Source organism: Erythrolamprus reginae, chromosome 10 (genome assembly GCF_031021105.1).
Source record: "Erythrolamprus reginae isolate rEryReg1 chromosome 10, rEryReg1.hap1, whole genome shotgun sequence".
NCBI lineage: Eukaryota > Metazoa > Chordata > Lepidosauria > Squamata > Dipsadidae > Erythrolamprus > Erythrolamprus reginae.
In genome coordinates, this window is record NC_091959.1 from 2,187,046 (window position 1) to 2,202,331 (window position 15,286).

Below are 15,286 nucleotides of genomic sequence, written 5' to 3' on the forward strand. Positions count from 1 at the left end.
AAGGAAGAAAAAGAAGGAAGGAAGGAAGGAAGAATCCACAGTCACTGAATTTAAACCTGCCTGGGATAAATGTAGATCCATCCTAAGATAAAATACAGGAAATAGTATAAGGGCAGACTATGTGGACCATAAGGTCTTTTTCTGCCATCAATCTTCTATGTTTCTATGAACGAGGAAGGGAGGGAGGAAGGAAAGAAGGAAGAAAGGAAAGTGAAGGAAGGAAGGAAGGAAAAGAAGGAAGGAAGGAGGGAGGGAGGGAAGGAAGGAAGGAAGGAAGGAAGGAAGGAAGAATCCACAGTCACTGAATTTAAACATGCCTGGGATAAATGTAGATGTATCCTAAGATAAAATACAGGAAATAGTATAAGGGCAGGCTAGATGGAGCATGAGGTCTTTTTCTGCTGTCAATCTTCTATGTTTCTAAATCAAGAGATTATAAATGATGGGCTTAAAAACAAAACACCTTACTCTATAATACAATAAAATTAACTAACCTACTTCTGAACTCATATATGTAATTGATATGGATGTGTATAATCTAAAGTTTGAATAGAAACATTTCCTTACTATGGATAGTTTAATATTTTATATTAATATGTAATAAGTTATACATTTGATTCGCTGGCTGGGGAATTCTGGGAGTTGAAGTCCAGATATCTTCAAGTTGCCAAGGTTGGGAAACACTGCTCTGGTGCACTCGGAAGGTACTCTAGTGCCAATGTTTCTAATGTTTCCCTCTTACTGGCATCATGTGTATAAACACTGTTATACCTTTGTACACCTACAATACGTAATTGAAGAAGACCTTGAAAGCAAGGTCTATGCATCTCCGTCCCTCTTCTGGGAAAAGGCAAAAACAAAAGACCCTGGTGTGGGAACCGAGTGGCCAAGGATCCCTCAGAAAAAAGCTTTGGACAAAAATGTCAGGGCCCTCCAAAGTTTATGGCCGGAACGTCCCACACTACATCTTGGGGGTCGCTCTCGGAAGAGATTTTTTTCCCCACCCTGCCCAGCACGCAATGTCTTCAGGCCTCTGCTTCTATGAATCACCTCCGTGGCAGTTGGGGACCATCACTTCCTCTCTGCTCCCGCGGCATTCAAAAGAACAATGGCCGAAGGGCTAATTTGGATGCCCAAGCGTGGAAGTCAGCAGGAGACGTCCGTGTGAAATTCGTCTGGGAAAAGGGCATCGGATGGCCAGTTGCCTAATCCAAAATCCTCAGCATACAACTTTTTGGCTTCATCCCTCTCCTTTTCTATCGGAAGCCTGGAGGCTACTGCTAGGATTCTGGAAGAGATGGACCAGGAGATTTTAAACTGCAGAAAAAACAATTATTATTATTATTATTATTATTATTATTATTATTATTATTATTATTATTATTATTATTATTAATTGGATTTGTATGCCACCCCTCTCCGAAGACTTGGGGCGGCTAACAGCAATAATTGCTGCCAACCTGCCTTCCATTGAGGACCTGTAGACTCAAAAAGAGGGCGGTGAAAATATTGACTGACCCCTCGCATCCTGGACACAAACTGTTTCAACTCCTACCCTCAAAACGTTGCTAGAGAGCACTGCACACCAAGACAACTAGACACAAGGACAGTTTTTTCCCCAAACGCCATCACTCTACTAAACAAATAATTCCCTCAACACAGTCAAACTATTCACTAAGTCTGCACTACTATCACTACTAGTTTTTTCTCATCATTCTATCATCTTTTTCCTCCCACTTATGACTGCATGACTGTAACTTGTTCCTTGTGCCCTTAAGATTTTTATTAATATTGATTGTTTCCTGATATTTGACCCCGATGACAATCATTAAGTGTTGTATCTCATGATTCTTGACAAATGTATTTCTTTTATGTCCACTGAGAGCATCTGCAGCAAGACAAATTCCTTGTGTGTCCAATTACATTTAGCCAATAAGGAATTCTATTCTATTCTGTTCTCTTCTCTTCCGTTCCATTCTGTTCCATTCCATTCTAGACAAATGTCTCTTTTCTTTTATATACACTGAGAGCATCTGCACCGAAGACAAATTTCTTGTGTGTCCAATCACTCTTGGCCAATAAAAAATTGTGTTCTGTTCTATTCTGTGCCATCCCATCCCATCCCATTCCATTCTCTCTTCTCTTCTCTCTTCTCTCTTCTCTCTTCTCTCTCTCTCTCTTCTCTCTTCTCTCTTCTCTATTCTCTATTCTCTATTCTATTCTATTCTATTCTATTCTATTCTATTCTATGTACGTAGATGGATAGACAGACAGACAGACAGACAGGATAGATATATAGGTAGATTCCTATTCTATTCTATTCTATTCTATTCTAAAGCAAAAGCTAAGAAGGGAGACACACACAAAGCTGCGTCTTTCCCAAAACTTTCCTTGAGCCTCCGTGCTTCTTTGAGGACTTGAAATGCAGCTGTCCTGGGGGGGGGGGGAGGAGTCGTGCATCTCTTGAAATGGGTTTGTGGGAACGTAGCTCACAGCCAACGAACGGACCAACCAACGTCTGATGTGAGCTGGGTTTTTTTGTTTTTGTTTTGACAAAACATGTTTGACTTTGTAGCCCTTACTTTGTTCCAGGAGGCTGTGTTGGTTAGTTGAGGGGGGGGGGGGTTGTCGAAATGCGCAATTCCAGATAATTCACTGCAGATTATTTTTGCTTTGCAGTGTAAAGAGTCAGGAGTTGTGTCTTTCTAATGTTCCACCCAATGAAGGTTTTGGCATTCACTGACTTTTTTCAGTCCACTGTCAACTTGTCCTAAATCTGGATTAGTTTAAGATATAAATGGCCTAATAAACACAACATACAGTGATACCTCATCTTACAAACTTAATTGGTTCCGGGACGAGGTTCTTAATGTGAAAAGTTTGTAAGATGAAACAAAGTTTCCCATAGGAATCAATGGAAAAGCGATGAATGCGTGCAAGCCCCAAATTCACCCCTTTTGCCAGCCGAAGCGCCCGTTTTTGCGCTGCTGGGATTCCCCTGTGGCTCCCCTCCATGGGAAACCCCACCTCCGGTCTTCTGTGTTTTTGCGATGCTGCAGGGGAATCCCAGCATCGCAAAAACGAGCGCTTCGCTGGCAATGGAAGTCCGGAAGTGGGATTTCCCAGCGAAGGGAGCCTCAGTGAAATCGCAGCATCGCAAAAACACCGAAGTCCTCGAAACCCCACCTCCGGACCTCTGTGTTGCTGTGTTGCTGGGAAACTCCACCTCCAGACTTCCGTTGCCAGTGAAGCGCCCATTTTTGCGCTGCTGGGATTCCCCTGAAGCATCACAAAAACACGGAAGTCCAGAGGTGGGGTTTCCCACGGAGGGGAGCCTCAGGGGAATCCCAGCAGCGCAAAAATGGGCGCTTCGCTGGCAACGGAAGTCCGGAGGTGTGGTTTCCCATGGAGGGGAGCCTCAGGGGAATCCCAGCAGCCCAAAAACGGGTGCTTCGCTGGCAATGGACGTCTGGAGGTGGGACATCCCAGTGGCAGCGGTGGGTTTGTAAGGTGAAAATAGTTTGTAAGAAGAGGCAAAAAAAACTTAAAACCTGGGTTTGTATCTTGAAAAGTTTGTATGACGAGGCGTTTGTAAGACGAGGTATCACTGTATTTGGTCATTATCATTTTTGGTTTTCTGTGGTGCACTTATTTGCTGAAAAGATTTGTCGGGCTGCCCAGCTTAAAACGCAACTCGGGGCAGTTTGCAAACCATCGTAAAAGGCCTCCAACCATAAAGCCACAATCTGTCATTCCATCGTTGCTTCTTCTCCCAGGGTTACAACACCAGTGGGTCTTGGCTGTTCACCAGCGAGCAGCAATATGTCCCTTGCCGTTGTGATTGCAAAAACAGTGTATAAGTCTAAATGCTACTGCTATTGCTATTCAGACCTGTATCTCTATCCAACATTTCTTTCTTTCTTTCTTTCTTTCTTTCTTTCTTTCTTTCTTTCTTTCTTTCTTTCCTTCTTTCCTTCTTTCTTTCTTTCTTTCTTTCTTTCTTTATTATTTCTTTATTTATTAGATTTGTATGCCGCCCTTCTCCGAAGACTTGGGGCAGCTAACAACAATAAAAAGACAATGAAAACAAATGTAATATTAAAATAATCTAAAAAACCCCCAATTTAAAGAACCACTCATACATACAAGCATACCATGTATAAATTCTATAAGCCTAGGGGGAAGGGAATATCTCAATTCCCCCATGCCTGACGACAGAGGTGGGTTTTAAGGAGCTTGCGAAAGGCAAGGAGGGTGGGGGCAACTCTGATATCTGGGAGGAGCTGGTTCCAGAGGGTCGGGGCTGCCACAGAGAAGGCTCTTCTCCTGGGTCCCGCCAAACGACATTGCTTAGTCGACAGGACCCGGAGAAGGCCAACTCTGTGGGACCTAACCAGTCGCTGGGATTCGTGCGGCAGAAGGCGGTCCTGGAGATAATCCTATAAGTGAAAGTTATTCTTTATTCTTTCTCTTCTTGGCCTGGATTTTCATTCTGAATTTTCATTCTTGCTAAGTGAGGTGCAGAGCTTGGCATCTTGGTGCACGAATTCCAGGGGGATTAATTTTCCCTCCATCCATGTACTTCGTGGAGGGCAAATAGCCCCCTCATTGACTGGGGAGACAGCTCGTTCATGACTGCTAGCCTCTCTCGGATGCTCCTAATGCGTTTCCAAGGATTCCCAGAGTTTCTCTGGAATCACTTGGATGAGCAAACACAAAAAGTCCCCTGAAAGAGTCGGCGTTATTATTATATTTCTTTTCAGATTAAATCAGCGAAAGTTGAGCAAGTCTTCAACCTCCTCGTTTCCCATTTAAACTCGGGGCGGCTCACAGCATGGAATTCCCTTCCAGAAGAGGTCGTGACAGCTGTCAGCCTGGAGAGCTTCAAGGCAGGATGAGACAGATTCATGGATGCCAAGGGTATCATAGGTCCTAAGCTATGTAGAAGGATCCCCAAGGCCCCTTCCACCTCTGATATCCTGTTATTCCTCCATACCAAGGATGCACTAATGGGAAAGAGAAGCCTTTTCTTTGGAAGGAATGTGACGCAATAGATTCTTTTGAAGCTCTCTTCTCCCAGCTGGAAGAGAAGATGCCGCTCGCGATATAATGCCTTGCAAAAAGGATAAAAAGAGAGCGAGATAGAGATAGAAAGAGGCTTTAATCTCTCCCAGATATTTGATGGAAAAATCATCTCCTGCAACCTCGCTCCATCTTGGCCTGCATCCTTCCCCTCCCACCCACCTGCCTTCTTCGTGTCCTGCCCGTCTCCTGTCATCTGGCCACAATATATCCCCATGAAAACAGGCAACCGCCTCTGTCATCCATCACAAACTCGGCTTCTCCATTGTGCTGCGGGCTGAACTTTGTCTCTCTTCTCAGATACATTCCTAAGTGTTGAGATGCTTGGAGCAGCTGCCTTGAAAGCCAAAACACACCGACAAAAGGGGGGGGGGGGGGTTTGGGAATCAACCTGCCAGAAAAATCGCTTTATTCTTCACCCCTAAAATTGTTTTGGCCAAAGGCCCAAGTCCAGCGATATTCAGTTTTGGACCAATTACAGGTGTCTGCAATAACTCATCAGTGTTATAAATACCTACTCTGGGCCTTTGGAAGAGAAAGAATGGTTGTCATACCGGTATTTATTATTATTTTTTCAGTAGGACCCAGGAGCTGCTTTCAAAAGAAGTGATGACAACTTAGTGAATTCCATTTCTCAGAGAAGGGAGAGCGAACCAAGTCTGGCTTGGTTTGGGGAGAAAATTCAGCCTGTTGTGATTTCATTGGATTCCACCAGGAAAGACTTTTAAAAGAACTTTCAAGCAAAGGAATCTATCTATCTATCTATCTATCTATCTATCTATCTATCTATCTATCTATCTATCTATCTATCTATCTATCTATCTATCTAACTATCTATCTCTATCTATCCATCTATCTATCCATCCATCCATCCATCTATCCATCTTATCTATCTATCTATCTATCTATCTATCTATCTATCTATCTATCTATCTATCTATCTATTATCTATCTATCTATCTATCTATCTATCTATCTATCTATCTATCTATCTATCTATCTATCTACCTACCTACCTACCTACCTACCTACCTACCTACCTACCTATCTAACTATCTATCTAACTATCTATCTCTATCTATCTATCTATCTATCTATCTATCTATCTATCTATCTATCTATCTATCATGTATTTATTTATTTATTTATTGTTAGAGTTGGAAGGGACCATGCAGGTCATCAAGTCCAACCCCCTGCCTAACCAGGAACCCTATAGCATCCTAGCCAAATAACAGTCCAATTTCCTCTTAAAAATGTCCAGAGTATTGGAGTTCACAACGTCCGCTGGTAGGTTGTTCCACTGGTTGATCATTCTGACCGCCAGGAAGTTCTTCCTTATTTCCAGGTTGAATCTCTCCTTGGTCAGCTTCCAGCCGTTGTTGCTCGTCCGGCCCTCCGGTACCCTGGAGAATAAAGTGATCCCCTCCTCTCTGTGGCAACCCCTCGTATACTTGTAGACTGCTATCATGTCCGCTCTGGCCCTCCTTTTCTCTAGGCTATCCATGCCCAGTTCCCGCAGTCTCTCTTCGTAAGTCTTGGTTTCTGGACCCCTGATCATTTTGGTTGCTCTTTTCTGCACCTTCTCCAGAGTTTCAATGTCTTTTTTGAAGTGTGGTGACCAGAACTGAACACAGTACTCCAGGTGTGGTCTGACCAGGGCGTAGTAGAGTGGTATTAAGACTTCCCTGGTCTTGGAGTGTATTCCCCTGTTGATGCAGCTTAGGATTGTGTTGGCTTTTTTGGCTGCTGCTGCATATTGTTGGCTCATGTTTAGTCAATTATCCACCAAGACTCCGAGATCTCTTTCGCTGTCGCTACTGCTGAGAGGGGTTTCTCCCAGGTTGTATGTGTGTCCAGGTTTTCTTTTACCTAGGTGAAGGACTTTGCTCTTGTCGATGTTGAACATCATTTTGTTGGTGTGGGCCCACTGTGTTAGTCTGTCCAGGTCTTTCTGTAGTTTGAGCCTGTCTTCTGGGATGTTGGCTACCCCCGCCAACTTGGTGTCGTCTGCGAATTTGATTGCCCTTCTATTCCCTCGTCCAGGTCATTGATGAAAATGTTGAAGAGCACAGGGCCCAGGACAGAACCCTGTGGTACCCTACTGAATCATGAACAAAAGCACCATTGCATTGTGTTGTATTTTCTTGTGTTGTGTTGTATTGCATTAGTAGACAAGACAAGACTTGGTTTGGCTTGGCTTGATCTCACTTGACAGATCTTACATGGGTTTATGGTTAAAGTGGACTCTGGGCAGTTTACAAAATATGTTATAATATGTTAGCATACTTTTTGGAATATAAGATGCACATTCTTTATATGCATTCCATATATTGACCTCAGGCTTCTGTTTTCTTTTCCTTGACAGAGTATTGGCTGCGATGACTACTTGGGTTCCGACAAGGTGGTGGACAAGTGTGGAATTTGTGGAGGTGACAACACAGCTTGCAGGGTGATCTCAGGAGTCTTCAAGCACAGCCTGACCAACCTTGGCTACCACAAAATAGTAGAAATTCCAGAAGGGGCCACCAAAATCAACATAACAGAGATGTCCAAGAGCAACAATTATTTGGGTAAGTAGTCCATCTCTCCCAGAAAAGGTCTTCTTCTAGTTGGGTGATCTGTTGGTACTGCAAATGCCAGAATTCCATATTGACCCTTCAGGATTCCTGGGTGTGGTAGGTCTCAAGTAACTTGGAAGAAACCAGATTGAGAATCATGTTTCTGGAGGAGGAGACATGAAAGCACAAAAGAGAGAGTCAGGATATGTTGGTTTGAGAAGAGTGTTTTTTTGGAGAGCTCATGAGATCACTTACTGGTGGAGACAGAATCATTGAGTGAATGCTCAAAAACAGTAATAGGCTTTGTAAGGAGTATTAGCTGATGCCCAAAGTGATGTATGAGTTAATACATGAGATGATCTGGAAGTGGAGGACTTGAAAATTGATCTGTGCAATTGGTTTCCTTTGGTCACACCACCATCACCACTACCTTCTCCTTCTCTTCTCCTTCATTTAATTTAATGTAATTTCTTCGATTTATAGGCCGCCGAACTCCTAATGGACTCTTCTTCAGATAAATGTCCTTGGCTTCTTTTATAGTTTTGAGTCTTCTTCTTCTTCTTCTTCTTCTTCTTCTTCTTCTTCTTCTTCTTCTTCTTCTTCTTCTTCTTCTTCTTCTTCTCCTCCTTTCCTTCTCCTTCCTTTCTTTTTCTTTCTTCCTTTCTTCCTTTCTTCCTTTCTTTTTCTTTCTTTCTTTCTCTTTCTTTCTTCTTCTTCTTCATCTCCTCCTTCTCCTCCTCCTCCTCCACCTCCTCCTTCACCACCACCACCTCCTCCTCCTCCTCCTTTCCTTCTCCTTCCTTTCTTTTTCTTTCTTTCTTTCTTCCTTTCTTTTTCTTTCTTCCTTTCTTCCTTTCTTCTTCTTCTCCTTCTCCTTCTCCTCCTCCTCCACCTCCTCCTTCACCACCACCTCCTCCCCCCTCTCTTCCTCCTTTTCTAACCAAGAATTATGATGTGACTTTTGGGGTAGCATGGTTGAACTCCAAAGTTGACCTCTTTCCATCCCTCTCCCTAGCTCCTGCTCCTGCTTTCATCTGCTTTATTTGAAATATAGATGTGACGTCATTGCTCCCTAGACACCCATATATGAAAAGCGGAAATACACTTTGCTTCTGATGCAAGCAAAATGCCTGGTAGCCAGCAGGACGGAGCAGCAGCTTTGGCAACCTTCAACACTGGGAGATTGATCTGGTGCAGGCAGGTCTTCAAATACATCTACCCAAAGTTGGTGCTAGCCAAGCTGCGTAACTCCAGGGACTGAACAAACCCTGGGAAAGAGCGTGTGGGTTTTCTTCCCAGCCATTTCACAGAGTGTGATTCTTTTTTAGCCCAGGAATGTTGCTATTTTTCTGCCCCACGAAAATCTCAGGAAAAGCAGGTTCAAAGTTCTTGAGCAAAGCAAGAACCAATTTTGAAGCCGGGAGGAATGTGCTTCATATTTAGAAGTTCACCAATGGCCCCCTTTTCCCCCGCAAAAAAAACTTTAAACAACTTCTCCATTTTTGGCTACACTCACCAACCCAATGAAAAATAGCCAAAATAAAAATGAAATAAATAAAATGAATATGCAGGGTGTTTTTTTTTTTTAAAGCTGAGATTTAGGCATCTTATTCTTGGGAACGTTTCGAATCGTTTTGGAAGAAAACATACTTCACAAAATGTGAGACCACATTTGGAATAATATTGTGTCCAGTTCTGGAGACCTCACCTACAAAAAGATATGGATAAAATTGAACAAGTCCAAAGATGGGCTACAAGAATGGTGGAAGGTCTTAAGCATAAAAGTTATCAGGAAAGACTTAATGAACTCAACCTGTATAGTCTGGAGGACAGAAGGAAAAGGGGGGACATGATGGAAACATTTAAATATGTTAAAGGGTTAAATAAGGTCCAGGAGGGAAGTGTTTTTAATAGGAAAGTGAACCCAAGAACAAGGGGGCACAATCTGAAGTGAGTTGGGGGAAAGATCAAAAGCAACATGAGAAAATATTATTTTACTGAAAGAGTAGTAGATCCTTGGAACAAACTTCCAGCAGACGTGGTAGATAAATCCACAGTAACTGAATTTAAACATGCCTGGGATAAACATAGATCCATCCTAAGATAAAACACAGAAAATAATATAAGGGCAGACTAGATGGACCATGAGGTCTTTTTCTGCAGTCAGACTTCTATGTTTCTATCTTTCTAAAACAATCCTGAGACACTAATGCACAATTTATTTCGAGGAAAGATTTAACTCTGGGTGAAAAAGAACAATCCCTGGTGTTAATTTTATGGTCTGTTTCAAATTAATGAAGCATTGATCAGATGGTTTACATGATGTTGTCTCAGGTGCTGAACAATCAACCACTTGCTTTGGGACAACAGAGTTGGTTAAGTTATCATGTGGAGGAACTCATCAGACTGGGACGTGAGTTTGTTTATACCGCCATTGGTGGAGATGGGACTTTGAACACACCAAACCAAAGCTGATAATGCAAACATACTGTAAAAACTGTATAAACAGTTGCTGGAACTGGGTAGGTCTCGTTTAATGAAAAGAAGGATTAGGGGAGACGTGATAGTAGTGTTCCAATATCTCAGGGGTTGTTATGGGACATCTTTGTTGTTGAGTCTTAGATCAGGGATTTCCAATCTTGGCAACTTTAAGACTTGTGGACTTCAACTCCCAGAGTTCCTCAGCCTTGGGGAATTCTGGGAATTGAAGTCCACAAGTCTTAAAATTAAATATGATCAAAAATTTGATCAGTTGCAACTTTTAGGAAGAACCTTGTCCCCTGTGCTGTTTGTATATGAATTCACATTTCAATGTATGGAGAAGGATCTATCTGAAAAATACTATTGTGGGTTGCTTCTCGCTTTGGGACCTTAGATGACTTTCAAAAACACAACTTAAGAACATAAGAACATAAGAAAAGCCATGCTGAATCAGGCCAAAGCCCATCGAGTCCAGCATTCTGTGTCATACAGTGGCCCACCAATTGTCCAGGGGGATCTGGAGCAGAAAGAGAAGGCAAAACCCTCCCTTTCCCCTGACCCCCAACAAATGGTACTCAAGGGAACCCTGCCTGCCTCAACCCACATAGAGGCAGCACATGGACATCCCTTTCAATAACCACCTATGATACACTTGGCATCCATGAATCTGTCCAATTCTGCCTTGAAGCTATCAAGGCTGACAGATGTCACAACCTCTTCTGGAAGGGAATCCCATCAACCAAGGACCCTCTGGGTGAAGAAATATTCCCCTTGATTTGTCCTCACTTTCTTACCTGTGAGCTTTAGGGAGGGCCCCCTCGTCCTAGTATTGTGTGATAGAGAAAAGAATTTTTCTCTATCCACCTTTTCTATCCCCTGCATGATTTTATACAGTTCGATCAAGTCACCCCTTCAACGCCGTCTTTTAAGGCTGAAGAGTCCAAGGTGTTGCAACCTGGTTTCATAAGGGGAGGGGGCTCCATTTCCTGCTCGTGAGATTTGGCCAAAGATGCAAAGGAATTTTGTGTATCCTGTTGTGCAAAAAAAAATGTGATGAGTTCAGAGACCCTTTCTTGAAGTTTGTACAAGATTTCTGGGCCCAGCCCTCATCTTTGGGGTCTTGCCTTTAATAGTTTGGGGCCTCCTCCTAGATCTGGAACTATTCAACAGCACAACGTAGCTTGGGAGAAAGAGAGAAATGGACCCACTTGGCGGAAAGTGTCTCACTTCACGTGCTGGATTCTGACCTGGCTAATAAATCCTCCCTGCTTGAGATTAACCGTAGCAGCACTGCCATTATTTAAAACAACACTGGTTTCGATATAGACAGACCCAGAGTGCAAGATAAGGGCGGGATGTGGATTGATGGCTCGGTGGAGCAGACATTGTGGAGTTGAAGACCTCCAGATTGCCTTGCCCAACCTTGAAGCTGGCTGAGGATTCGGGGTGATAAAACCCCCCACATCTGGAAGGCATAAGGGTGGGAAAGGGGCTAGACAATGGGGCTAAAGCAGGCGTTGCCCAATTCCATGAGGAAGACATTCCGCCATTCTGGTTCTCGGGCTGCATCTAAGTACACGCCAGAAGTTGTGAATACTCCAACAGTGGAAGCTCTAAAGAAGATGTTGGATAACCGTCTGTCTGAAGTAGTGTAAGGTTTCCTGCCTAAGCAGGGGGTGGGACTAGAAGACCTCCAAGGTCCCCTCCAACTCTGGTTGTTGTTGTTGTTGTTATTATTGTTGTTGTTATTATATTCATACAAAAAAACAGCAATACACAGCAAATGAGATATATATATATGCTGGATTTTGTTTTTATGTCATTGTCATTGCCATTGTCATTTCCTTCCTTTCTCTCTCTCTCCATCCACCTATTTATCTACCTACCTACCTACCTACCTACCTATCTATCTATCTATCTATCTATCATCTATCATTTCATTTCCTTCCTTCCTTCCTTTTTTCCCTGACCCTGTCTTATATTTTTTTTGAACCCTGAAATAAGTGCTTGGCCTTCTCTGTCTGTCTGTCCATCCATCCATCCGTCCGTCCATCCATCCATCCATCCATCCATCCATCCATCCATCCATCTATCTATCTATCTATCTATCTATCTATCTATCTATCTATCTATCTATCTATCATCTCTCCATCCATCCATCCATCCATCCTTCCTTCCATCCATCCATCCATCCATCCATCCATCCATCCATCCATCTATCTATCTATCTATCTATCTATCTATCTATCTATCTATCTATCATCTCTTCCTTCCTTCCTTCCCTGACAATAAGACCCTGTCTTCTATTTTTTTTTAACCCTGAAAGAAGCACTTGGCCTTATTGCCATGCACTCAAATGCCTGATTGGGCTTATTTTCAGAGGATGCCTTATTTTGGGGAAAACAGGGTAGTTGACCAAACATCGCTTTCTTTGTAGCATACTGTACTGTAATTTGTGCTGCAGACAAATAGAACATCTACTTTTAAATGCAGAAATGATTTTTTTTTGGGATACTGCTGTTGAAAGAAAAAAAAACCCCCCAGGGAAAAGAATGGTGTGAAAAGCTATTGATATTTTTGGTTGAGTCCTATTGAGGCATGAGTGATGTTTGGTACTTGGAAGAATTATTTGCTTAGCACATGCTAAGGAGCCGGTATTAAAATGATTGTGGGAAAAAGCCCACAAATTTGATTAATGTGCAAGCGAAAGTTATTTCTGCTGTGAAAAGAATGTGCTTGGAAGAAGCCTAGAGTTATATTTCTGCCTTGAGTGGGAGCCTACGTTGCATCGCGATTAACTCTTGCAGCCCAAGACATCTGGTTAACACTTTGTGAAATATCTCCCTTGAAATGTCACCTTGAAAGAAACGATGAATAAAAGCAGAACGAAAGCTTTGAACAGAAATCTACAATTACAAGGAGCAAGCGAGTGCGTAAAGGGGCACATTCCAACACAACAATGTATTTGTCCTTGAGAAGAAGATCTTCGATTGACTGTTTAGTTGGAGAAAACATCAGTGAGTTTCGGGTTTCTTTCTTGGCCTCGGTGGACCTGCTGTTCACCACCCTCGTGCATTTTGATCAGCGAGCTCTCATGTATATAGCCCTCTGGTCACCTCACCTCAAGAAGGACAGAATGGAACTAGAAAAGGTGCAAAAAAGGGCAACAAGAATGATCAAGGGAATGGAGCCCCTCCCTTATGAAACCAGGTTGCAACACCTTGGTCTCTTCAGCCTTGAAAGACGGCGTTGAAGGGGGGACTTGATCGAAGTGTATAAAATCATGCATGGGATAGAAAAGGTAGATAGAGAAAAAATATTTTCTCCATCACAATACCAGGATGAGGTGGCCCTCCCTAAAGCTCATAGATAAGAAAGGGAGGACAAATAAAGGGAAATTTATTCACCCAGAGGGTCCTTGGTTTATGGAAATTCCCTTCCAGAAGATGTCGTGACAGCTGTCAGCCTGGAGAGCTTCAAGGCAGGATGAGACAGATTCATGGATGCCAAGTGTATTGGTGGTTATTGAAATAGATGTCCATGTGCCGCCTCTATGTTGGGTGAGGCAGGCAGGGTCCCCTTGGGTCCCATTTGTTACGGGTCAAGGGAAAGGGAGGGTCTTGCCTTCTCTTTCTGCTCAAGATCCCCCTGGACAATTGGTGGGCCACTGTGTGATACAGAATGCTGGACTCGATGGGCTTGGGCCTGATTCAGCATGGCTCTTCTTATGTTCTTATATGTATGCAAAGTTCAGTGGGGTATCGGTTTGTTGTAAGAAGTCACATGCCTGCAAAAAGTTAAATAAAGGTTCTTAGAACCTGGAAAAATGGAGTAGCTGGCAACTGGATATGTAGGACAACTCAAAGTCAACGAGCAGTGGAGGAAAATGGTAGAGGCCAGTGGTTCTCAACCTTTCTAATGCCACGACCCCTTAATACAGTTCCTCATGTTGTGATGACCCTCAACCATAAGTCTAATGCCAATTCTCCCAACAGAGCTTGAAGCTGATTGCCAGGTACACCCCCCACCACCACTGTAAATGCCTGATTGGTCGGATTGTAAAAATATGTTCCAAAGTGCTTTAGTTCCTAACACCATGGGAAATTTGTCTTTTCCTAGGGTCTTAGGTGACTTCTGTGAAACAGTCGTTCAACCCCCAAAGGGGGTCGCAAGCCCCAGGTTGAGAACCCCGGGTATAGGTTTTTCTGCTTGAACAGGAGGATGTTGGACTAGAAAGACCAGGGGAGACAGGAGAGTAGACTTCCGATATTTGAGGGGTTGCCACAGAAAGGAGGGGGTCAAGCTATTTCCTAAGGCACCTGAAGGCCAGACAAGGAATAATAGATGAAAACTGAACAAGGAGAGATTCAACCTGGAAATAAGAAGATATTTCCTAACAGTGAGAGCAATCAAACAGTGGAACAGAAGTTGCCTTCAGTAGTTGAGGGAGCTTCATCTCTGAAGGCTATCAAGAAGAGATTGGACTGTCATCTGTCAGAACTGGTGTAGGATTTCCTGCTTGGGTGGAGGGTTGGACTAGATGACCTCCAAGGTCCTTTCCAACTGTTATTCTGTTAAAAACTCCAAGGTCCCTTCCAACTTGTTATTCTGAAAGGACAAAAATATCAAATCGCCCAACCAAGGGTCATCTCTAATACTTTGTCCCATCAAACACTTTCAGCTTGGTTCTGAAAGTTCCAGCCTAACTGTTCTGTCGGGCTCTCTGGTACACTCCTCCCAAAAATTCACAGGTACAAATTTCAGACACACACACGTTTGAAAATTCAAAACAATGTTTTTTATAATGAAAATTCACTTAAACTAAGCCCTCTTTTGGTATAGCCAAGAGCCCTCATCTCCAAACAAACTGGTAATTTGTACAAGTCCCTTATCAGTTCTGTGATACTTATATTGCAGCTGTGAGGCAATTCACAGTCCTTCTTCTTTCACAAAGTGAAACACACTTTGCTCTGGTTTAGTTTCAAAGCGGGGAAAAATCAGCACACAAAAGGTCAAAGTCAATAAAGCAGTCACGAAACACAACGATCAGATAATCCTCCACAATGGCCAAACCCACAGGCTGCTATTTATAGCAGCCTCACTAATGACCACAGCCCCACCCAACCACAGGTGGCCTCATTTTCTTTGATAATAATCTCTCAGTT

At 43.0% G+C, this 15,286-nt stretch overlaps 2 protein-coding genes across 2 annotated transcripts in view; both read left to right on the forward strand.

Annotated features, from left to right (window-relative positions):
- The window catches only part of MTMR10 (myotubularin related protein 10), a 780,230-nt gene that overhangs the window by 673,285 nt on the left and 91,659 nt on the right, over window positions 1-15,286 (forward strand). The gene's annotated exons all lie outside the window — the stretch shown is intronic.
- The window catches only part of THSD4 (thrombospondin type 1 domain containing 4), a 169,437-nt gene that overhangs the window by 131,508 nt on the left and 22,643 nt on the right, over window positions 1-15,286 (forward strand). Inside the window, exons 8-9 of the mRNA XM_070762735.1 lie at window positions 7,448-7,652; window positions 14,117-14,136. Of these exons, the coding sequence (XP_070618836.1) occupies window positions 7,448-7,652; window positions 14,117-14,136 (225 nt within the window). The remainder of the gene's footprint in view (window positions 1-7,447; window positions 7,653-14,116; window positions 14,137-15,286) is intronic.